Source organism: Monodon monoceros, unplaced genomic scaffold (assembly GCF_005190385.1).
Source record: "Monodon monoceros isolate NGI ecotype Baffin Bay Population unplaced genomic scaffold, NGI_Narwhal_1 Super_Scaffold_3, whole genome shotgun sequence".
Classification (NCBI taxonomy): domain Eukaryota; kingdom Metazoa; phylum Chordata; class Mammalia; order Artiodactyla; family Monodontidae; genus Monodon; species Monodon monoceros.
In genome coordinates, this window is record NW_021703780.1 from 42762087 (window position 1) to 42787885 (window position 25799).

The window sequence follows — 25799 nt, forward strand, 5'->3', positions numbered from 1 at the left end:
TTGAGAGTCTGCCCGCCGATGCAGGGGACACGGGTTCGTGCCCTGGTGCGGGAGGATCCCACATGCCGCTGAGCGGCTGGGCCCGTGAGCCATGGCCGCTGAGCCTGCGTGTCCGGAGCCTGTGCTCCGCAACGGGAGAGGCCACAACAGTGAGAGGCCCGCGTACCGCAAAAAAAAAAAAAAAAAAGGTAACATGTTCATATATGTAAAATAGATAAACAACAAGATCCTGCTGTATAGCACAGGGAACTATATTCTATATCCTGTAATAAACCATAATGGAAAAGAATATGAAAAAGTATATATATATATAACTGAATCACTTTACTGAACACCAGAAACTAACACAACATTGTAAATCCACTATCAATTAAAAAAAAAAAAAAAGGAGTAACATGTTCAATGACAGGTGGTCCATAAGAGCCTTTTAAGTCACAAACTCATTCAACAATCATTCAAAACATGTTTTTAATACCTACAACCTGCACGGTACCAAGTACCAAGGGTCCCATTGTGAACCAGAAATACACATCCATGACCTTATGAAATGGATATTCATTCAAATATGTAAGCATGAAAGTGTTACTCTGATTGATTAAAGCAGCAAGTCTAGTTCTTTAATGACCTGTGGTCAAGTTACAAGAATATACACATAAATTAGATGTCATGTGCCTTCCATGATTTGTCTCCAAATCACTTTCCTAATAGCGTCTGCAATCATATTTATACATGAAAGCTGTTCTAGCCAAATCTGGACTGCTGAATGTTCTAGACAACACCATGCCTTTTTGCCGTTCTATGTATTTACTCACATTGTTTCCTCATCCAGGAACTACCTCTCTCCTCCTTTCTCACCACCACACCCTCTCCCTCCTCATCTTCATTTCTTGAAATCTTACGCAGCTGACCTAGCCCAGAAGTTACCTGGACCACAGTTCTTTGGCTCCATTTGGACTTAACCATCTCCTTACGTTTCCTATAGCGTCTTGATTATATCACTATTTTTAGGATTTAGGGCACTTTAGTCTTCCTTAAGTAGCTATATTTGTCTGTCTCCCAGGTCATTGTCTCCTTAACACTTTGTCTTGCATGAATAGACACTCGAAGATTTTATGTCAAACAAATGAATAAATGAATAATAGTCAACAAATGAATTTGAAAGGAGACTTTCCTGAGTTTCATTTTTTCACGACTTCCAATTACTTTTGCTGAGAAGTAAGCATATTCAGATTCCATTGTTGCAAATAAAAAGTGATCTGTCTGCTCTGGCTTAAATACAAAAGGCCAGCTTGTCTAGCATATTTAATCATTTTAATATTTTCATATCAGACAATATTAAAGAACCAAATAAGAGCAACAAAAGGCTGTGTATCTCAAACCTAACTTTTAAAAAGAGAATTTGGAAACCTTTGAAAGAAGTGAAATGTTAGTTTATTTTAGGCTCCAAAAAATCACATAAATAATATGTCATTTAAAGTAAAATTACCCCTAAAATATAAGAGAAATCAATCAAAGGAAAAGGATAAACAAAATATAAAGTAGTTCTCAGAGAGAAAAGGATGACTTGAAAGCAAGTTAGAACTAAATAGTATAGGGCCCTCCAATTTCTTCCCCTAGATACAGCTTCCTGATCTTTAAAAGACTGTAGCTCGAATTTTCTCACTGTTCTACACTCAGAGTCCATTGGACTCTTAGTGTGTAGCGAAGTGCATTCAATAATATTATGTGCTGACTACCTCATGCCTCACTCAACTGCAAGCCTCGTGAAGCCATCTCTGTACTTGCTCACTATTTTATCTCCAGCATCAAGCCAAGCACACAGCACATCGCTGCTCGGTGAGCATTTCTGAGCATAAGAATAACATCTGGAGCCTCTCAAAAAAGATTTCCTATAGACCTGTGGACTAAGAGTGACACCTGCCATATCAGTAAACAAAGGATGTTGCAGCCAACAAGCTGCAGCCACCCCAATGGTGAGCCCTGAGGGAAGTTGGAGTGGAAACAGGATGCCCACCATCAAACCATCAGCCACTGCAGCTGCCCCCTGATGGTGCACCCTGAGGAGACTCAGGATGAGAAAGCACATGATACTGACCCCAGACAGCTGAGATGCATATCAAAGGAATGATTTCAGACTCTTGCATCTTCCCATATATAAATTTCTTAACTTGAGATGCCTGGTTTTCTTTAATTAACAATAATCTTTTGATGTTCTGACTACCTGGTCTTTGTTGTAAAAACTCCTGTATATCCTGGCTCCTCCCCTACCTCTTTGGAGCTCTCCTTTAGAGCTATCTGAGAGGCTGTGTCCTGGGCTTAAGTCCCCAGTTTTGTCCACCAAGTAAAACAAAACTCTCAGCTTTTAGGTTGCGCTTTTTTTTTTTTTTTTTCAGTCAACAGACCCCTCCCAGAAGTGATTCTGGAGCTGTTGTCTTTGACCAAATATTATAATATGTTAAGACCTAACTCAGTATCATTTTCTGCAGTTTTTTATGACTCTTTTGTTCCATCCCCATCCTCCTCTGTATTATGGTAGGTCCTTTGTCTGTTTCCCTATCATCTGTTTTGATATATATTTCTTTTTATAAGTTAGGTTTTTGAGACATACTTTGAATATGGTAATATCCATTCTTCTTTAGTGTACAGTTCTATACATTTTTACAGATTATATAGTTGTGTAACCACCACAAAATCAAAACATAGATCCATAGCATTTTATACATCGCTTTCTTTCGGTATTGTTATATCACAGTAGTTCTACTTGTTTGCATACATGTCTTCAACACAAGACTAAAAACTGCAAGAGCAGGAACAGAACTTAATTCTTTACCCCCCACACCCACTGCAGAGCCTGACAATAAACGTGTGTTCGGTAATGTGTTTATAAATAAGTTAACTAATCAATATATTGCCCTATCTTATAGAATGCACCACCTTGCACATTGTGTGTATAAGATATACATTGGTTAAATCCCACAAAAAGCTGTAACTCTCAATTTGTCCAAACCAGAACTCCCCAAAATTTATGAAATTCAGTGCTTACCATCTCCTGTTTCTGCACAGAGTTGTAAGCCCAAATTGTTCTGTGGATTAATCACCCAATGATTGCTGGTCACAGTGATATCAAAGACAAGCCAACCCACATCTAGAGCTTGGGCCTTTCTTGTGTCTAACAAGAACAGATCTGCATCCCTAAAAGAAGAAAGAGAACAGCAAAAAAGAGTTACAGGTTTGAATGAAGATCATCATTTCCTACACTTAAGTGAAAACACTACAAAAGCATTCTTACAATAACAGGAGTTCATTAAAGGATAAGAGGAGCAAAGGACTCAAGTGATGAGTAATAAGATACAGAACCTTTTATTGCTGGAATCTCAGCCCAAACCTGGTGCAGATTAGAATATCTGACAGTAATTTCCATTTGCCTGCTCTTCACTGTCAAGTTTCCTTTACAAAGGGACTTAGTGGTCTTGGTTTGGTCCCTGATAATCAGTGTTTTCCTAAACCATTACCTATAAGTAGCAGTACACTGGCAAGTACACAAGCAAGGGTTAAACTGAATAGAGACAGAAGTGAAAGTAGCTGCTCCAGTCTGGACGGATGTGGATTCTCCAAGGAGATGGAGGGCAGACAGGCTGTGATGCAAGCCTCTGTTTTAGAGGGAGTTTTCCTTTTGTTTACCACTTTCATTATACTTTTTTCCATTTTTATTACATATATTTTTATTTCATTTTCTATTTTTATTATATAATTAATTATTTTATGGATCCCAGAGGCCAAGAGAGGGCCACCAAGTATACCATTGGATTAAGGGAGAAATCCCGTAGATTGAGCTATGGCTCTTCCCTGACTCACTTTAACACTTTCTTTGTGCACAAGTCCCCTGGGGACAGTAGTACCTATGCATATAAACTTGTATGTTTTAGGATAATCTCCACAGTGTTACTGTTATTAACATTTATCAATCTTAACTTTAGTATTAAATTTACAAATGTATGAGTATTTGTCAAACTATAATGAATTATTTTATATCCTTACTACAGGCAGCTTCTGAGCTAAGTGCTACATCTTTTTGATGTTTAGTCGTTATTTTAATTTGTTTTATTGAAGTATAGTTGATTTACAGTGTTGTGTTAATTTCTGCTGTACAAAAACATGATTCAGTTATACATATATGTATACACATCCTTTTTCATATTCTTTTCCATTATAGTTTATCACAGGATATTGAATATAGTTCCCTGTGCTATACAGTAGGACTTTGTTGTTTATCCATTCTATATATAATAGTTTGCATCTGCTAATCCCAAACTCCCAATCCATTCCCCCCCCACACCCCTCTCCCTTGGCAACCACAGGCCTGTTCTCTATGTGACATTTAATCTTTACAATAGATTTTTATATTGATGAAATTAAGGCTCAGATAGGTTGATGGTAAAAACAATGGAACTCCATCAAAGTAGAATAGAAATACACTATTATGCATTTTATGATTGTGCTGAATCTGACAGCATATTATTCATATGAGGAAGATCAGAGCTATGTCATAATAAGCTACGTTAAATACTATTCTACTGTATTTTCCATCTATCTGTATCTTAGAAGTCACTTTAAATGTGGATTACAAAATGTAAAAAACTAATTTTGGATAAAATCAAATCATGCATATTTATTATTTTCTTAGAAAAAAATCTATAATTGAAAACTGAACTATAGCAGAAGTAAAGAATCTCAGTCAATATTTTAGAAGGTACCTCTCCATTTCTTTAATTAAACTTGATTTATACCATTCTTCCATTAACCTAGAGAACTTAAAATTAATGTTTTATGATCAATTATATTGTCCAGCTACCGTACACCCAAATATGCAGCTTTAATTCTCCTTCACAATTTTAATCATAGTGATTACCAAAGGAGGGTTACAGACACTTTTTCACATCCAATACAGGAATCAGTTTGAGTCACCGCAGACATACGACAGGCATATACTACAATTCAATGAAAAGATTAATTCATTCCACTTGAATTTTAAGGACCCATTATTTTCACAGTGTGTGGAATGTAAATCAAATTCTCCCTTTTCCTCCTAAATTGGAAAACCTACCAAATAAACAGAATCTAAGAAAATATGGATTATTCTTAAATTTTTGAAATATTTAAAAAATGTCTTTGAGACTGTAATCTTGGAAGTAACTTAATCACGTTATCAGCTTCTTAAACAGAAGAAAGATTCACCTTGTAGCTTGGAAAATACACAAGTGCTACCCTGCTTTCAAAGCCTGCTTTCATTTGAAATATGGTAAAGATGTTCTAATAAACTCTGCAAAGCAAAAAATGCCATCCCTTGGTGTGATATAAATAAACATTTGAAAAACAAAAAAGAACAAAGAGGTAAATTCTGAGAGCAATTTCAACTAGTTAACAAATATCTTTATGTAGTTATTTAGGTGTGTTTTCTATTATTTTTAAATTGTGCTACTTTTCCAGAAAAAAATTTCTCTAACTATTCATATCCAAGTCTCAACACTGTTAAGCATGTCTATGAGGAAAATAGTTTCAGTTTTAATGAATATATTTAGAAAAAGCATCAGCCAACAGACCCAAGCAAACCCTAAATACCTGAATTTCAGTGATGCAAATCTAATTCATTGGAAGATAAACCTAGGCCAAGAGTATGATTTGAAAAAATCCATATATTTCTAGTTCACCTCTGAAAAGTTATGAATGATCAGTTGTCTTCATAAGCTTCATGGATTCCTGTTCTTGAGCAAAACTATTTTATTTTTGACTGTTAACTTCTATTCTTTAATTTCTCCTCTTTCCATTTGTGTAAAGAGCTCTTCTGCACTACCTACAGACAAGAGAATATGCTTTAGGAGAGTCAAGTCTGTTTATTTATTTATTTATTTTTTAATTTATTTTTTGGCTGTGTTGGGTTTTTGTTGCTGTGTGCGGGCTTTCTCTAGTTGGGACGAACAGGGTCTACTCTTCATCAAGGTGCGTGGCTTCTCATTGCAGTGGCTTCTCTTGTGGAGCACGGGCTCTAGGCACACGGGCTTCAGTAGTTGCAGCACGTGGGCCCTCGGGCATGCAGGCTTCAGTAGTTTTGGCACATGGGTTTATGGCTCATGACCTCTAGAGTGCAGGCTCAGTAGTTGTGGCTCACGGGCTTAGTTACTCTATAGTATGTGGAATTTTCCCAGACCAGGGATTGAACCCATGTCCCCTGCATTGACAGGTGGATTCTTAACCACTGTGCCACCAGGGAAGTCCTCAAGTCTATTTTTAATAAGCACAATGGTAATAATTTTGTAATTTTCATTCATGTAGCAACTTTCATAACAGCATCTTAAAAATAAATTCCTATCCATTCTGTAGAAATCGAGACATGATTTCTTTGGAAGTATAAAATTATTCCACTAAAGAAGAGCACTTATCTCCCTGGAAGTAGCAGAATATACTAAATATATCCTATAAGCAGTATAAAATAAACTTGTTAAAGTTGCCTTGCCTTAACACTTTTACCATTTTTTTAAGAAATTCTTATGTCTAATAAAAGAAAATTTTAAATATTAATGCATTTAAAAGGAATGCAGTACAAAGAAAATATATATGTAGAAAAATATATTCATTTGTAGCAGAAATAAATCCATAATATAATTATTTTATGTGATGTACAATTACAGTAATGAAACTAAAATTAAAATCTGCAATCTAGTAAAGGAAATAAAGTCCACCTATATGGACGTATGCAAGCATTTCAGAATGTTACTGTTTTAGTATCCTAAGGCTGCCATAACAAAGTACCGGAGCCTGAGTGGCTGAAACAGTAGAAATTTATTGTCTCACAGTTCTGGAGGCTGGATGTCCAAACTCAAGGTGTTGGCAGGGTTGGTTCTGTCGAGGGCTGTGAGGGAAGAATCTCGTTGGCTTGTAGATGGCTGTTTCCTCCCTGCATCTTCATATCACTTTCCCTATGTGTATACATCATTGCATCCAAATTTTCCATTTTTATAATGACACCAGTCATATTGGATTAATACTCACCCTCATTTTAATTGAGTTACCTCACTAAAGAGTCTGTTTCCAAATAAGATCACATTCTGAGACACTGGAGGCCAGGACTTCAATATATGGATAGGGGAGAGAGAGGAACATGGTTCAACCCATAATACTATTTTAAAATATTTTTTTAAAGGCAAGAATAATCCTGGATGTGAACATTCTGTGTTTATAGATATTATAGCAATTGTCCACATTGAAATGTTTTCAAAGACTAATACGTGAAAGTCAATTTATATTGATCAAAATAACTCATAATGATGAAAATTTGTATTTTTCTTTTTCAGATAGAATTTGAACCTTTGTCTTGAGTATGATACAGATCAGCATAATAATTTCTCATACAGTTAAATGAAGCTATCATGCAGTTGTTAAGTACAGAGTCATATTGAACAGATAAAGGATTTGCATCACTCAGATTTATTGGATATGAAATATATAGATATACTGAATACAATTGATCACAGGCAAAAAATAATATGTAGATATGTAGACACAGTTAGAATTCAATACAAATACATGTGAGCATATCTTACTTCAATCATGACCAGAGGTTTAAACATGTGTTTTCATGGGAAATTGGTAGGGTTGAAGATACTGCTTTGCAAGGGTGCTTTTTATTTTACTGAGAGAGGAAAGGGTTTTGTATACATGCCTTGGAAGCCTCAAAATACCAAAAGGGTAGGAACTTCACTAAAGACTGAGCAGCAGGAGCCACATTTAGCAAAATTTGAGTTATCATAATTCTTACCACTCTTTTAAAAATAAAGAGTCTTACATATCTAAGACTATGACACTGGAAGAAATAAAGTGTATTGTAACAAAATAAACTAGAATTTGGGGACCAGACAAAGCTTGAACAATAAAGGAATTCCTCAGCCTCTGTTTCCCCATGCCTAAAAGATAGTATGATAATCACTGCCTTAAGAGATTTTGTGAAGACCAAATGTAATATAATCTGAAGATCTATCTGGAAGAGAGGAAATTATAGTTGAATCTTTACCTAGGATGTCAGACATTTTTCCCAGAAATAGAACATACAATCCTAAAATTTGTACAGAACCACAAAGACCCCGAATAACCAAAGCGACCTGGAGAAAGAAGAACAAAACTAGAGGCATCACACTTACAAAGTTATACTAATCAAAAGAATTCGATATTGGCACAGAAACAGACACATAGATCAATGGGGCAGTATAAAGAGCCAAGAAATAAACCCACATATATGGGTTAATTAATTTACAATGAAAGAACCAAGAATATACAACGTGGAAAGGTAGTCTCTTCAACAAAGTGTTGTGAAAACTGGACAGCCACATGCAAAAGAATGAAACAGGACTGTTATCTTACACCACACACAACCTTAACTTAAAATGAATTAAAGATTTGAATGTAAAACCATAAAACTCCTAGAAGAAAACATAGCCAGTAAGCTCCTTGATATTGGTCTTTGCAATGATTTTTTTTGGGCTCTGACACCAAAAGCAAAAGTGACAAAAGCAAAAATAAACAAGTGGAGCAACATCAAATTAAAAAACTTTTGCACAGCAAAGGAAACCATCAACAAAATGAAAAGGCAACCTGTGGAATGGGAGAAAATATTTGCAAATCATATATCTGATAAGGAGTTATTATCCAAAATATATAAAGAACTTATACAACTCAATAGCAAAAAAAAAAAAATCTATTTAAAAATGGGCAAAGACATACAGATGGACAAGTACATGAAAAGATGCTGAACATCACTAATCATCAGGGAAATGCAAATCAAAACCACAATGAGATATAACTTCATACCTGTTAGAATGACTATTATGTATTAAAAAGACAAGAAATAACAGGTGTTGGTGAGTATGCAGAGGAAAAGGAACACTTGTGCACTGTTGGTGGGAATGGAAGTTGGTGCAGTCACTACAGAAAACTGTATGGAGGCACCTCAAAAAATTGAAAAAAAAAACAATCATTTGGGCCAGTAATTCTGGTTATTTATTGAAGAAAATGAAAACACTAACTCAAAAAGATATACACATCCCCATGTTCATTGCAATATTATTTACAATAGCCAAGATATGGAGACTACCTGTGTCCATCAACAGATGAATGGGTACAGAAAATGTGGCATATATATATATATATATATATATATATATACACACACACACACAATGGAATATTATTTTGCCATAAAAAGAATGAAATCTTGCCATTTGTGACATGAGTGGACCTTGAGGCATTATAATAATTGAAATAAGCCGGATGGAGAAAGACAAACACTATCACTTATATGTGGAATCTAAAACAAAACAAAACAAAAACAACAAACAAACAAAGCCCAAGCACATAGATTAGTGGTTACCAGAGGCAGGGAGTGGGAGTGAAAGAAATGGGTGAAATAGGTCCAGAGGTGTAAACTTCCAGTTATAAAATAAATAAGTCATGGGACTGTAATGTACAGCATGGTAAATGTCTATAGTTAATAATACTGTATTACATATTTTGAAAGTTGCTGAGAGAGTAGGTCTTTAAAGTTCTAATTACAAGAAAGAAAATTTCTAACTAGGTATGGTGACGGAAGTTAACTGCAGTGATCATTTTGCAATATATGCAGATATTGGATCATTATATTGTATACCTGAAACTAATATAAAGTTATATGTCAATTATGCTTCAATAAAAAATGCTTAAAAACGAACTAACAACAACAAAATTGTGTGAATTAGTGCTTTTGTTAACATAATATATCTGATGACAGCATTATACACAGACTCAAAAAAATGCTACTTTTATAACAACATAGATGAATCTGAAGACAATGAACTTTGTAATATCGTGATATATGATTCAAAATATGGCTATAGTGATGATGTCAAACGTGCATGTGAAAAGTTTGAAAAAAGTCTTTACATAGGGCTTCCCTGGTGGTGCAGTGGTTGAGAGTCCGCCTGCCAATGCAGGGCACGTGGGTTCGTGCCCCAGTCCGGGAAGATCCCACATGCCGCAGAGCGGCTGAGCCCGTGAGCCATGGACGCTGAGCCTGCGCGACCGGAGCCTGTGCTCCGCAACGGGAGAGGCCACAGCAGTGAGAGGCCCACGTACCGCAAAGAAAACAAACAAAAGAAGTCTCTACACATATATTTTCAATCAAAGTGAAACAAGGAATATGACTACATTAATGAAATTTTATATAATGTGATTAAAATATGTAAAAATAATTATATTAATAGACGATTATATCTTTTTACTATTTAACTGCTACTATCATATTCATTATATATCTATGTCTATAAACACATCCAATTATATAAATATTCAATTTCCTCCTCTAATTTCTTTGATCTTTGAGTAAACCAAATACTTTTATACGATCATATCATATTCTTCTTCATGATCCTTCTTATAATCAGGTACACAAACATGCTTAGTAACATACTATGTGGTTTTGGATGCTTGAAATGTTAACTCCTTCTACTTTCTATGTAGCTGAATAACAGAATTAATGAAGTATTCTCATTATAAGCCCCAAATAAAAATTATAACCAGGAATGTCTGATGTGAAGTCAGCTAGCCTGGGAGTCTACCTCTGAAAGTGAACAAAATAAATCACTGAATGCTAGAATTAAGTGGGATGTAAATTATGTGCCAAACTGTTATTTGATTGATGAGAAAACTTAAAGAGAAATCAAATTATTTCCCATGGTCACTCACCCAGTTGGAAGACCAGAACCCAGGTTTCTATATTCCATTTTCAGAACACTTTCTCTTACATCACTGTAGCTCCCTTTTTAGTCCCAAACCATCCTTTAAATGCCCTCTTTACACTGAAAGATAATTGGTTTTTGGATTGGAGTACTGAAAGGTTGAGCTGAGCTACCAGCCTAAAACAAGGTGGTAGACATGGAGCCAAGGAGTGACCATGTAGTCAAATTAAGATGAGGTCATTAGCATGGGTCTTAATCCAGAATGACTGCTGCCCTTATAAGAAAAGGAGAAGAGACACAGAAGGAAGACAGCCATATGAGGACAAAGGCAGAGATGGAACTTATGTTGACCCAAGCCAAGGAATATTTGGAGCTACCAGAAGCTGGAAGGAGCCAAAAACAATCTTCCCCTAGAGGTTTTGGAAGGAGTATTGTCTTAACAAAGCTTTGATTTTGGACTTCTAATCTTCAGAAGTGTGAGAGAATAAATTTCTGTTGTATTAAGCCATCCAAGTTTGTGGTAATTTGTTACAGCAGCTCTAGGAAACTAATACACTCCCCTAGTTTTCACAGATTAAATATTTCATATTAAATAAGAGGTGGTCAGCAATATCAAATACTGAGAAGAATGGGAAGAACAAAAAAGTGTCTAGAAGATTTGGTAGCAAGGAGAACGTTGGTGGATAATCAGTAGAGTGGAGTTATCAAATTGCAGTAGGTTGAGGGGTGAATAAAAGATAAGAAAGTGATGTATTTAAAGCAAAGTTTTATAATATGAACTCCACTAAGATATGGAGAAGAGAAATAATGTGGAATAGTAGGAAGAAGGAGAGTCAAATAGAGGGATTTTTAGTAAACACAAGAAACATCAAATATTTATAAGACACATTTAAATACATATTTAAAAGACAGAACATCTTATACTATTTCAACACAATAAGAAATGTGAGTGGACAACACAGAAAATCTTCCAAAATAAGCTTGTGCTTGATTACTTCTCTATGACACTGTCCTTGGAGTTCATGTGTATTGTGAAAACTTCTTTATAGACGAAATCACTTCTCAGCATGGGGAATTAGGTAAACTAATATACATCAGATGAGTCCTTGGATGGGACCCCCATTCATCTTTTGCGAAAATCTATTTTATCAAGGATATTGTTTCATAGGCTTGTGGCAAATAAATCCTTCTGCTTGTTTCTAAATATGGTTAACAAACAGTTCTCATTGGTGTATTATTACTTGAGCAGAAAGTGTAGAACTCATGGCTCCTCTGAGAAGTCTCATTATAAGTTTACCTTTATAAAGAAAAGATTGTAATTATAGGTGGAATTGGTATCTGCTAAATTTCAACAATGACTTGCTGTACTTAGGCTTTGCTTAGTAATAGAAAAAATTATTATGCCCTTTAAGTCATCTTTCTGAGCTCTTGTTTATTCTTTAAATGAAGATTAAAATAAAATCTACCTCATAAATCCCTTGCAGGGATAAAAAAAACTACACAAATAAAAATATTATGCAAATTGCTATAATTGCAGTTTTCTTACCAAAACACATTTATGGCAGGTAAGTATGTATATAATAAGTTGTATATCTTATGCTTCATGACAAAATTAGGGTCAGAAGTGATTTATGTAATCATTACTGTCAAAGTTCTTTAATAACCTGCACTTATAAATTTTAGATATAGAGATTCATTCATTTTCTTTAAATTTAGTAACATTTATTGATACATATAGCCCATAATGAACCTTTGTCCCTAAATTCCATTAGAGACAAAAAATGAAGTTGAAAACATTTCAAAAAGGAAGTAAAATTATTTATGTAATCAACAAAAGATAATGAAAGAGAAATATTCTTTAGATTTTTATGATTTCAATTATATGTATGCATACATATGTGTGTATATATATACATTAGAGAGAGAGAGAAGAAACAGTTAACCAGGAGCATAAACATTCTACTGTCTAACCAAGAAGCTCTAAATCTTGCCAAGAAAAGCTTTGGGAAGTTGTCTGGAAGATATACAGATACATTTCAGAGCAAAAGTTAAAATACTCTTCTATTTCCATGAGGCATGAACCTTACAGAGAACAGAGATATCTACACTTTTCCCAAACTTTCTACTATTAAGACGTTTTCACCTCTCTCCATCTCCTTTTGTCTCTGAATAGCTTATCATGCCTAGTAGAAATGTAATGATGGCCACCCAAGAAGAAAGCATACATCTTTCTCTGGGTATCTGACATAAATACACCACACCATCTGAGAAACCTGACATATAGCTCTAAAACAGAGCACATTAACAATGGATGCAAATTAATCAATGATATTCTCTGGAGTTTATAATGTCAAAATCTTCTCTCATGTGCAATTTCAGGTTTAAAAGTGTTAGAATTTGACTTTGTTAGCTGATTGATATTTTCAGATGGCAATTATTTTTTCTCCCAAAACAAATGTGAAATAACAAGCTTCTGTAAATCTCACAGAACACCAATTTTCAGAATATCTAATTCAATGCTGTATTTACATTTAAAAGGCACATATGCAAGCTGGTAGAATAGTAATATTAGATGGAATTGAATGGCAAAAAATGGGAAAACAAGTTGAATTCCCACTATGAAAATTCAATAACTTTTCACTCTGTGGAATTTTTTTAATTGCCAAGATACTGATAATGTTAGCAGGTTTCCTGGCACTACATCATTCCATATTTTTCCCTTGCAGTGAGATCTAAACATGGGCTACTGAATACACACACACACACACACACACACACACACACACACACACACGGGAGAGCCCCTCACTCAATAAGAAGCAAAGAAGTGAGACTATTACATACATAGTCCAACCACTTTTAATGCCCTCTAATGAATGAGTGATACACCCAGTTCAGGTTCCTAAGATCTCTTCCATATTATGACTCTTACGACCCCAAATATGAAATAGTCAGGGAAAAATTGACTTCATGGCATAAATTATTCCCATAATTTAGTTTTATAACTTAAATCTACAACTAGAGCAGTATTTCTCAACCTCAGCACTAGGGAAAATTTGGACCAGATCATTCTTTATTGGGTAGGGGTGTGTCCTGTTCATGGCATAAGGTTTAGCAGCATCTTCCACTACCTACCCACTGGGTGCCAGTAGCCCTTCATCCCTCCACCCTCGCCAACTGGGACAACCAAAAATGCCTCCAGACATTGCTACATGTCTCCTGGGGGCTGAATCCCCTCAGCTGAGAACTTGAACTAGAGCTTGATCCCTGCACACTGCAGAAACACAAGCCATGCTTGTGTGCTGTCCTATACACCTAGAGCAGTCGGCACTGACCGTCTGAGTGTTAGTTATGCGGCTCTCAAGAGCTCACGAAATCTCCCTGGGTGGAAATTGTCAATGTGTATCCTGAAGTATGTCCACAGAAGAATCAAAAATCTTAGAGAAGCAGGAGGGGGGAAATGATGTCAATGTGAAACTGACTGTGGACTTGAATGATGACAGCTCAACTAAATATATCCAAGCAGGGAAGATGACAAATGACAGCTAGCAGGCTGGCTTAAAATATTTTCGCAGTGGAGCACAGAAATTGATATTCATAGCAGAACATTAGGAAAAGGTTGAATTCTACACAGCATATTTTCTTTTGGGAATATATAAATGTATATATTGTGAAAAAAATTAATTCAAGGAAAGCACTTAGCACGGTGCCAGATGCATGGTGAGTGCCCATTAAATGGGCAAGTGCTGACTGCTTTTCTTAGTAGTAGGACTACTAGCATTGTTCTCACTATTTAATTCTTTACGCATTTAAACATTTTAATGCTTAGGAATATTTCTCCTAGGTGCCTCTCTGTCTCTACCTCTCTTTCTCTCTCTGTCATTATAGAAAGTTCTCCTACACTGTTGGTGGGAATGTACCTCGGTGCAGCCACTGTGGAAAGCAATATGGAAGTTCCTCATAAAAGTAAAAATAGATTTACAATATTCTCCACTCCTGAGCATATATCCAGATAAAACTATAATTCAAAAAGATACATGTGTACCTATGTTCATATAGCAGCACTATTCACAATAACCAAGACATGGAAACAACCTAAATGTCCACTGACAGATGACTGGATAAAGAAGATGTGGTACATATATACAATGGAATATTACTCAGCCATAAAAAAGAACAAAATAATGCCACTTGCAGCTATATGGATGAAACTAGGGAATATCATACTAAGTGAAGTAAGTCAGAAAGAGAAAGACAAATACCATATGATATCACTTTTGTGTAGAATCTAAAATATGACACAGATGAACCAATCTATGAAACAGAAACAGACTCAAGTCATAGAGAATAGACTTGTGGTGGCCAAGGTTGAGGAGGGGTAGGGGAGGGAAGGACTGGGAGTTTGGGGTTAGCAGATGCAAACTATCATATATAGGATGGATAAACAACAAGGTCCTACTGTATAGCACAGTGAACTATATTCAATATCCCATGATAAACCATAATGGAAAAGGATATGGAGAAGAATATGTGTGTGTATACATATATATATATATTTATGTAAAACTGAGTCACTTTGCTGTACAGCAGAAATTAACACCACATTTTAAATCAACTATACTTCAATTTTAAAAAGTCAAAGAAATAGACTTAAAAAAAAAAAGTTCTTTCTCATCTTCAAAGGCCCAACTCAAGGGTGAACTCCTCCTAGTGGCTTTCCCCAAGGGCCCTCACCCTTCCATGTGAAGAATTAATTTCCCCTTCATTTGTATTTTGTATTCATTTGTACAACACGTAGTACATACTTACATCATACTGCTTAGCGCATTGCATTATAGTTATTAAAGCCTGTGTGTGGCAAGCTAATCCCAACCCCTGCCTCAGGCTATGAACTGTAAGGATCTTATTTACTCTCCTTGTGTACCCTGTGCTGGCCACATGTAAGTTGCTCAGGAAAAGCATGTCCAACTCCGCTGAATTATCTGGAAAATTCAATCATGTGGAAACCTCATTTCCCAATAATGCCAGATATGTGAGGGGTGACTGAAGAGAAATGCCTTCTATACAGAATTTGGGGCTGTCAGCTTCACGTGAAAAGATTAAATGAGTGTAACGATGTGTATTAAGTTTTTACCAAGAAAAATAAAGATTTGGATAATATCAGAACACTTTTAAATGGCACGCATTGACATATGAGTAGGGATAAACAGGGAGGTGGGAGATAGTAGGAATAAAACATATAATTTTAAGAGTTTTAGGTCTTGCTAAGATAAATAAGTGTGAAAAGAGATGACATCATGGGTCTGTCTCTTTCATATTTGATCACATAACATTGTCAAAGGATTTCTAGATGAGATGGTTAACAGACCAGAGAGCGTCTTGAATATAAAACATATCTATAAAACATCAGTCTAACTTACTTCAAGGATCCCCACCTTGAAACTCCTAGATGATATGTTATGGGAAGTGAGCTTTAAATATGTGAAATTATACACACACACACACACACACACACACACACACGTTTGCATTGTCAAATGCATTGCATTAAAGAGTAGAGTCTGCACTGACTTTTCAATTGTTTCTTAGTTTAATTCAAAACACTATTACACACTACTATATATAAAATAGATAACCAACAAGGACCTATTGCATAGCACAGGGAACTGTAGTCAATATCTTGTAATAACCTATAAAGGAAGAGAATGTAGAAGAAAAAAATATATATGTATATACACGTATGTATAACTGAACCACTTTGCATTATACCTGAAACTAACACAACATTGTAAATCAACTATAGTTCAATAAAAAATTTTTTAAAAAGAAACAGTACATAAATAAAATCCACAAGTTTGAAGACAAGTTTTAAGAGGTGACCTTAGGCTTGAAAATGTCTAGAGGTACAAGTTTATTTTCATATATCCATTTTAGTTCTTGATTTGATAACTATATGAAAACACAAATACTCAACAAATAATATTTGGATATTAAAATGGGTTTCTCAAATTGAAATTCTTTCCATTTTACTGTGATCACATGATATATAAATGAAGGATCTTTAATCCTTCCTCCTCAATTTCAGAGAATTAAAGTCAAGGTTCCCAATTGGCAGGAATATTTTCCATAAAACAGGGGAAAGAAAAAAATTTATTTATCTTCATTTGCTGTGGAAAAAAAAATGCCTCTTGTAGCTTAAGAAAAAAATAAGAACAACTTATTTTTTTAATCCTTTATTTTGTTCAGTTTAGTTTTGATTTTTGCCCCTCTCTACCTGGAAATGTTTGGATGGTTATTTGGTAAAGAAACATGTAACATACTGTTGTTTCATTATCTTCACTTGCTCAACTATGCTTATGCTTGTTTTGATTACAAAAGAAATTTTCACTATAAAAATTTAGAAAGTACAGAAAAGGGGGAAAATTAAAATTTAAAATTACCTGCAAGCTTTCAATGAACACTTGCTGCTTCCTTCCAATCTGTTTTCCACATGAATTCATCCTAACATAATTATGTGTATTATGTGTAAATAAAGTTTGTTTCCTGTTTTGTTAAATTAACATTACAGCCTGAGCACTTTCCAGTGTTACTAATATATTTTTAAAATACAATTTCTACTTGCTCTATGAAGTATAGCATTTCCATTTGCCATGAAACAAAGTGCAACTTTTTTTCTTCTGTTTAAAATTAAAATGTTCTCAGTCTATGCTATGGTAACCAATAATACTGTGAAAAACATTTATATGTGAATCCTTTTCTAATTTTCTGTATCTCTGATACTTCTGTAAAATAAATTCATAGATAAGCAGTTTCCCATCCTCTTGAACTATACTTTTTTTTACATCTTTATTTGAGTATAATTGCTTTACAGTGTTCTGTTACTTTCTGCTGTATAACAAAGTGAATTAGATATGTGCATACATATATCCCCATATCCCCTCCTTCTTGTGTCTCCCTCACACCCTCCTTATCCCACCACTCTAAGTGGTCACAAAACACCGAGCTGATCTCCCTGTGCTATGCAGCTGCTTCCTGCTAGCTATCTATTTTACAATGGTAGTGTATATATGTGAATGCTACTCTCACACTTCGTCCCAGCTTGCACTTCCCCCTCCCTGTGTCCTCAAGGACATTCTCCACATCTGCGTCTTCATTCCTGTCCTGCCCCTAGGTTCATCAGAACCATTTTTTTTTTTTTTAGATTCCATATATATGTGTTAGCATACTGTATTTGTTTTTCTCTTTCTGACTTACTTCACTCTGTATGACAGGCTCTAGGTCCATCCACCTCACTACAAATAACTCAATTTCGTTTCTATGTATGGCTGAGTAATAATCCATTATACATACGTGCCCCATCTTCTTTATCCATTTATTGGTTGTTGGACAATTAGGTTGATTCCATGTCCTGGCTATTGCAAATAGAGCTACAATGAATATGCTGGTACATGTATCTTTTTGAATTACGGTTTTCTCAGGGTATATGCCCAGTAGTGGGATTGCTGGGTCATATGGTAATTCTATTTTTAGTTTTTTAAGGAGCCTCCACACTGTTCTCCACGGTGGCTGTATCAATTCACATTACCACTAACAGTGCAAGAGGGTTCCCTTTTCTCCTCACCCTCTCCAGCATTTATTGTTTGTAGATTTTTTGATGATGGCCATTCTGAATGGTGTGCGGTGATACCTCATTGTGCTTTTGATTTGCATTGCTCGAATGATTAGTGATGTTGAGCATCCTTTCATGTGTTTGTGGGCAATCTGTAGGTCTTCTTTGGAGAAATGTCTATTTAGGTCTTCCACCCATTTTTGGATGCATTGCTTTTTTTTCTGATATTGAGCTGCTTGTATATTTTGGAGATTAATCCTTTGTCAGTTGCTTTGTTTGCAAATATTTTTTTCCCATTCTGAGGGTTGCCTTTTCGTCTTGTTATGGTTTCCTTTGCTGTGCAAAAGCTTTTAAGTTTCAATAGGTCCCATTTGTTTATTTTTGTTTCTACTTGCATTTCTCTAGGAGGTGGGTCAAAAAGGATCTTGCTGTGATTTGTGTCATAATGTGTTCTGCCTATGTTTTCCTCTAGGGGTTTTAAAATGTCTGGCCTTACATTTAGGTCTTTAATCCATTTTGAGTTTATTTTTGTGTATGGTGTTAGGGAGTATTCTAATTTCATTCTTTTACATGTAGCTGTCCAGTTTTGCCCCACCACTTATTGAAGAGACTGTCTTTTCTCCATTGTATATTCTTGCCTCCTTTATCAAAGATAAGGTGACCATATGTGCATGGGTTTATCTCTGGGCTTTCTATCCTGTTCCATTGATCTATCTTTCTGTTTTTGTGCCAGTACCATACTGTCTTGATTACTGTAGCTTTGTAGTATAGTCTGAAGTCCAGGAGACTGTTTCCTACAGCTCCATTTTTCTTTCTGAAGATTGTTTTGGCTATTCGGGGTCTTTTGTGTTTCCATACAAATTGTGAAATTTTTTGTTCTGGTTCTGTGAAGAATGCCATTGGTAGTTTAATAGGGATTATATTGAATCTGTAGATTGCTTTGTGTAGTATAGTCATTTTCACAGTGTTGATTCTTCCTATCCACGAACATGGTATATTTCTCCATCTGTTTGTATCATCTTTAATTTCTTTCATCAGTACCTTATAGTTTTCTGCATACAGGTATTTTGTCTCCATAGGTAGGTTTATTCCTAGATATTTTATTCTTTTTGTTACAGTGGTAAATGGGAGTGTTTTCCTAATTTCTCTTTCAGATTTTTCATCACTAGTGTATAGGAATGCAAGAGATTTCTATGCATTAATTTTGTATCCTGCTACATTACCAAATTCATTGATTAGCTCCAGTAGTTTTCTGGTAGCATTTTTAGGATTCTCTGTTTATAATATTATGTCATTAGCAAACAGTGAAAGTTTTACTTCTTCTTTTCCAATTTGGATCTTTTAATTTCTTTTTCCTCTCTGATTGCTGTGGCTAAAACTTCCAAAACTATGTTGAATAATAGTGGTGAGAGTGGGCAGCTGTGTTGTTTTCCTGATCTTAGAGGAAATGGTTTCAGTTTTTCACCATTGAGAACAATGTTGGCTCTGGGTTTGTCACATATGGCTTTTATTATGTTGAGGTAGGTTCCATCTATGTGCACTTTCTGCAGAGTTTTTATCATAAACAGGTGTTGGATTTTGTAGAAATCTTTTTTTGCATCTGTTGAAATTATTATATGGTTTTTATCCTTCAATTTGTTAATATGTTGTATCACATTGATTGATTTGCATATATTGAAGAATCTTTGCATTCCTGGGGTAGATACCACTTGATCCTGGTGTATGATCCTTTTAATGTGCTGTTGGATTCTGTTTGCTAGTATTTTGTTGAGGATTTTTGTTTCTATGTTCATCAGAGATATTAGCCTGTAGTTTTCTTTTTTGTGTGATATCTTTGTCTGGTTTGATATCAGGGTGATGGTGGCCTCAAAGAATGAATTGGGGAGTGTTCCTTCCTCTGCTATATTTTGGAAGAGTTTGAGAAGGATAGGCATTAGCTCTTCTCTTAATGTTTGATAAAGTTCACCTGTGAAGCCACCTGGTCCTGGGCTTTTGTTTGTTAGAAGATTTTTAATCACAGTTTCAATTTCAGTGCTTGTGATTGGTCTGTTCATATTTTCTTTTTCTTTCTGGTTCACTCTTGGAAGGTTATACTGTTCTAAGAATGTGTCCATTTCTTCCAGGTTGTCCATTTTATTGGCATAGAGTTGCTTGTAGTAATCTCTCATGATCTTTTGTATTTCTGCAGTGTCAGTCATTACTTCTGCTTTTTAATTTCTAATTCTGTTGATTTGAGTCTTCTCCCTTTTTTTCCTGATGAGCCTGGCTAATGGTTTATCAATTTTGTTTATGTTCTCAAAGAACCAGCTTTTACTTTTATTGATCTTTGCTATTGATTCCTTCATTTCTTTTTCATTTATTTCTTTTATGATTCTTTTCCCTCTGCTAACTTTGGGGGTTTTTTTGTTCTTCTTTCTCTAATTGCTTTAGGTGTAAGGTTAGGTTGCTTATTTGAGATTTTTCTTGTTTCTTGAGGTAGGATTGTATTGTTGTAGACTTCCCTCTTAGAGCTGCTTTTGATGCATGCCATAGGTTTTGGGTCGTTGTGTTTTCATTGTCATTTGTTTCTAGGCATTTTTTGATTTCCACTTTGATTTCTTCAGTGATCTCTTGGTTATTCAGTAGCATATTTTTTAGCTTCCATGTGTTTATATTTTTTACAGTTTTTTTCCTGTAATTGATATCTAGTTGCATAGTGTTGTGCTCGGAAAACATACTTGATACAATTTCAATTTTCTTAAATTTACCAAGGCTTGATTTGTGAACCAAGATATGACCTATCCTGGTGAATGTTCCATGAGCACTTGAGAAGAAAGTGTATTCTGTTGTTTTTGGATGGAATGTCCTATAAATATCAATTAAGTCCATCTTGTTTAATTTATCATTTAAAGCTTGTGTTTCCTTATTTATTTTCATTTTGGATGATCTGTCCATTGATGAAAGTGGGATGTTATAGTCCCCTACTATTAGTTTGTTACTGTCGATTTCCCCTTTTGTGGCGGTTAGTATTTGCCTTATCTAATGAGGTGCTCCTATGTTGGGTACATAAATATTTCCAAATGTTATATCTTCTTCTTGGATTGATCCCTTGATCATTACGTAGTGTCCTTCTTTGTCTCTTGTAATAGTCTTTATTTTAAAGTCTATTTTGTCTGATATGAGAATCGCTACTCCAGCTTTCTTTTGATTTCCATTGCATGGAATATCTTTTTCCATCTCCTCACTTTCAGTCTGTATGTGTACCTAAGTCTGAAGTGGGTCTCTTGTAGACAGCATATGTACGGGTCTTGTTTTTGTATCCATTCAGCCAGTCTATGTCTTTTGGTGGGAGCATTTAGTCCATTTACATTTAAGGTAATTATCGATATGTATGTTCCTATTACCATTTTCTTAATTGTTTTGGGTTTGTTTTTGTAGGTCTTTTCCTTCTCTTGTGTTTCCTGCATAGAGAAGTTCCTTTAGCATTTGTTGTAAAGCTGATTTGGTGGTGCTGAATTCTTTTAACTTTTGCTTATCTGTAAAGGTTTTAATTTCTCAGTCTAATCTGAGTGAGATCCTTGCTGGGTAGAGTAATTTTGTTGTAGGTTTTTCCCTTTCATCACTTTAAATATGTCCTACCACTCCTTTCTGGCTTGCAGAATTTCTGTTGAAAGATCAACTGTTAACCTTATGGGGATTCCCTTTTATGTTATTTGTTGTTTTTCCCTTGCTGCTTTTAATATTTTTTCTTTCTGTTTAAGTTTTGATAGCTTGGTTAGTATGTGTCTTGGTGTGTTTCTCCTTGGATTTATCCTGTATGGTACTCTCTGTGCTTCCTGGACTTGATTGACTATTTCTTTTCCCATGTTAGGGAAGTTTTCAACTATAGTCTCTTTAAATATTTTCTCAGACCCTTTCTTTTTCTCTTCTTCTTCTAGGCCCCCTATAATTCGAATATTGGTGTGTTTAATATTGTCCCAGAGGTCTGTGGGTCTGTCCTCAATTTTTTTCATTCTTTTTTCTTTACTCTGCTCCCTGGCAGTTATTTCCACCATTTTATCTTCCAGCTCACTTATCTGTTATTCTGCCTCAGTTATTCTATATTGATTCTTTCTAGAGTATTTTTAATTTCAGTAATTATGTTGTTCATCACAGTTTGTTTGATCTTTAGTTCTTCTAGATCCTTGTTAACTGTTTCTTGTGTTTTCTCCATTCTGTTTCCGAGATTGTAGAGTATCTTTACTCTCATTACTCTGAATTCTTTTTCAGGTAGGTTACCTATTTCGTCTTCAATAAATTTGGTCTTGTAGGTTTTTACCTTGCTCCATCATCTGTAACATATTTTTTGTCAATCTTTTTTTTCTTTTGTTTTTTATGGGTGGTGCTGTTTTCTTGTCTTACTGGTTGTTTAGCCTGAGACGTCCAGTACTGGAGTTTGCAGGCAGTTGGATAGAGCTCGGTCTTGGTGCTGAGATGAGGACCTCTGGGTGGCCTCACTCTGATTGATATTGCCTGTGGTCTGAGGTTCTCTGTTAGTCCAGCGGTTTGGACTCAGAGCCCCCACCACAGGAGCTCAGGCCAGACTTCTGGCCTGGGAACCAAGATCCTGCAATCATGTGGCTGGCGAAGTAATGGTCCCTAAAAGACACGGACATCCAAGTCCCTGGAACCACCTGGCTGATGCACGGCAATGGGGTCCAAAGTTGCCAGAAGGGCCAGGCAGTGGTCTGAGGAGCAGAGGGTGGCCTGGTCTCCTCAGAGTCAGAGCCAGGCCATCTGCATTGCCTGCAGCACCCAGAGTGCCAAGGACTCCACTTGGGCTTGACAGAAGTCTGCACCCCGGATTCATGTCTGAGGCTCCTTGAACTGTATTTTAAAGGAGAATTTAACTATTTATCTAAAACTTGGGTTTTCAGGAACAAGTTCACAGATAGCTCCAACTGCTCATAAGTTGGGTGGTGTTCATTTCATTACTAGACTTAAGAATGTACCAATTCCTTTCATATGAATCAAAGATCAGCTAATTTTTTATTAAGGAAAGTCACCTAGCATCATTTTGCTTACTTTATCTTAACATAAACAGTAGCAAATGGTAGCTACTGTTATTATAGTAACCACCTACTTTTGGTTACCCTTTGTATACAACCCTCTAAATCCTAGTAAAATAGTTGTGCCTATTAAGCTGTTAACTGATATATTTATTAAGTATCAACTCTGGTCTTTGCATTGTGATAAGCACCAGTCTTTCCCACATCATTTGAAATATTTTTATTGTTCTGAAATACTGATTTTTGCTTTATTTTTGTCTATAGATTTTTAAACTGAGACTCCAAGATGTACATCAATTTCCCCATGTGGGAATTCCAAAGACCCTGCTCTTATTACTATATGCTACCATTTTCTACAAAGGCTTTGAAATTCTACACAGAAACCTGAAATACACTAAGAGGCGTATGTGCTGTTTCTATATCTTATGTCCCTTAAATGTCTTTCTTTGGCAGAGAAAGTGGAGTGTTAAAAGGGGATCCTAGATTTACAGACAATAGCACAGCACAGGGTTGCATTTTCTCACACTGTGGATTAATGAACCACTCAGTGGATGACTGCCTTTTTCAAAGATAAGGAAGGCATTTTGTGAGAGATTCTCCCACCTGGTCAATGATACATAAAATTGAAATGTACAGTATGCATGGGTACATTTGTATGTTTCAGACATTGAAGCAAATAATTGGGGGAAAAAATTCCATACCCATTACCAAAAACAAATACACAGAAGACAATAGGTATAGCATAACCCTACAGGAGAAAATCATAATTCAGCAACAATACTTAATAGTAGATGTTCAAAAAATGTGAACTTGGTAGAATTGAATCAATATTGAATTGAATTTACTGAATTAAAAATTTCAAAATAATTTTCATTAAATTGAGTAGAATCCTATCCAATCTCTGCCACCCTAGAGTCTGGAATGGTAGAGTGAGACAACACCAATCAAAGAGATACATGTACTTTAGATTTTAGAAATCATTTTCAAAGATTTAGGAAAAGTATCAGTGAAATTCTGGGTCTTAGAGTAGATTAAGTACACATGTTAAAATAAAGTCTTAGCCAAATTATACCCAAGAATACTCAAAGAGCAGGCAGATGGAGTTGTAGAAACATTGAGAATAATATGTTTAACATCAGTTATAATTAGAGAAATACCAAAGTTTCAAGATAGACAAATGTTCCATTTTTAGAGAGAAATGAAACTTCCAAAAATTATGAGATCTGATTAAGCATCAATACTCATAAATATTTCAAATGTATTATTAATAAAAATCAGCATGGGTTCATTCATAAAGAAATCTATATATTATTATCAATGGACTCTTCTATTAGTCCTTTATTCTCATCATTGTTATTAGGTTTTAAATTATGTAACTGTAGTTAACATACTTAGAAAATAGAGTGAAAGAAACCTCAAAGGGTAGCTAGTTCAATGGATGACATTCAAAAATATCCTGAGCAGGGCTTCCCTGGTGGCGCAGTGGTTGAGAGTCCGCCTGCCAATGCAGGGGACACGGGTTCATGCCCCAGTCCGGGAAGATCCCACATGCCGCGGAGCGGCTGGGCCCGTGAGCCGTGGAGGCTGAGCCTGTGCCTCCGGAGCCTGTGCTCTGCAACGGGAGAGGCCACAACAGTGAGAGGCCAGTGTACAACAAAATATATATATATATATATCCTGAGCAGATAGAACAATGGACCTAAATAAAAGTTAGGACCTTTAATTGTGATCAGTGTAAATGTCTATATTTAGTTTCAAACAATTAATTAATAAATAGGGGCCTGCTGTACAAACATTTCCTGTAAAAAATACTTGGTATGTTGAATAACCAAGTACAAATTCAACTTTCATAAAAATATATTGTGAATGGTCAAAAGGTAAGATAATTCAAGTATTTTAGGGTATATTCATGGAAGAAGTATCCCATTCATGGGTAATGATAATTTCAAAACTGTATCAAACAAATTCATAGTGCTGAGACTAAAAAAAAAAAAAAAAAAAATCACTTAAGACACTATCCCTTCTTTAAGGAGCTCACCAGCCCAAGTGTGGAAACAGATGCAGAAAAGAAGAATTATAAATAAAATATTTGTTAGCTATGGCAATATAATTAGATGGTATTTGGAGCATTATTTTCAATTCTAGTCATTTAATTTTAAAAGACACCCCCATTATTTAGTATTTAAAAGAATACTGTAGTATGCCAGGCTCTGTCCCTGTGAGAAAAAAATTAGTATCCTCATTTTATAACTGGAACCACAGGATTGAGATTTAAAACAAAAAACAAAAAATTCACCCACAGACAAATAGCTAGTACGTGTTAGAGCTGAGAAAAGAACAGAGATCTTTCTGCCTTGAAATTAGTGCTCTTAAAATAACAGTGTACAGAGATCAGTATTTATT

At 35.4% G+C, this 25799-nt stretch overlaps 1 protein-coding gene across 4 annotated transcripts in view; it reads right to left on the reverse strand.

Moving 5' to 3' along the window:
* Positions 1 to 25799, reverse strand: part of BMP5 (bone morphogenetic protein 5) — a 119555-nt gene that overhangs the window by 36023 nt on the left and 57733 nt on the right. For all 4 annotated transcript variants that reach the window (XM_029243058.1, XM_029243057.1, XM_029243055.1 and 1 more), the window contains exon 3: positions 3044 to 3192. In XM_029243058.1, the coding sequence (XP_029098891.1) occupies positions 3044 to 3192 (149 nt within the window). The remainder of the gene's footprint in view (positions 1 to 3043; positions 3193 to 25799) is intronic.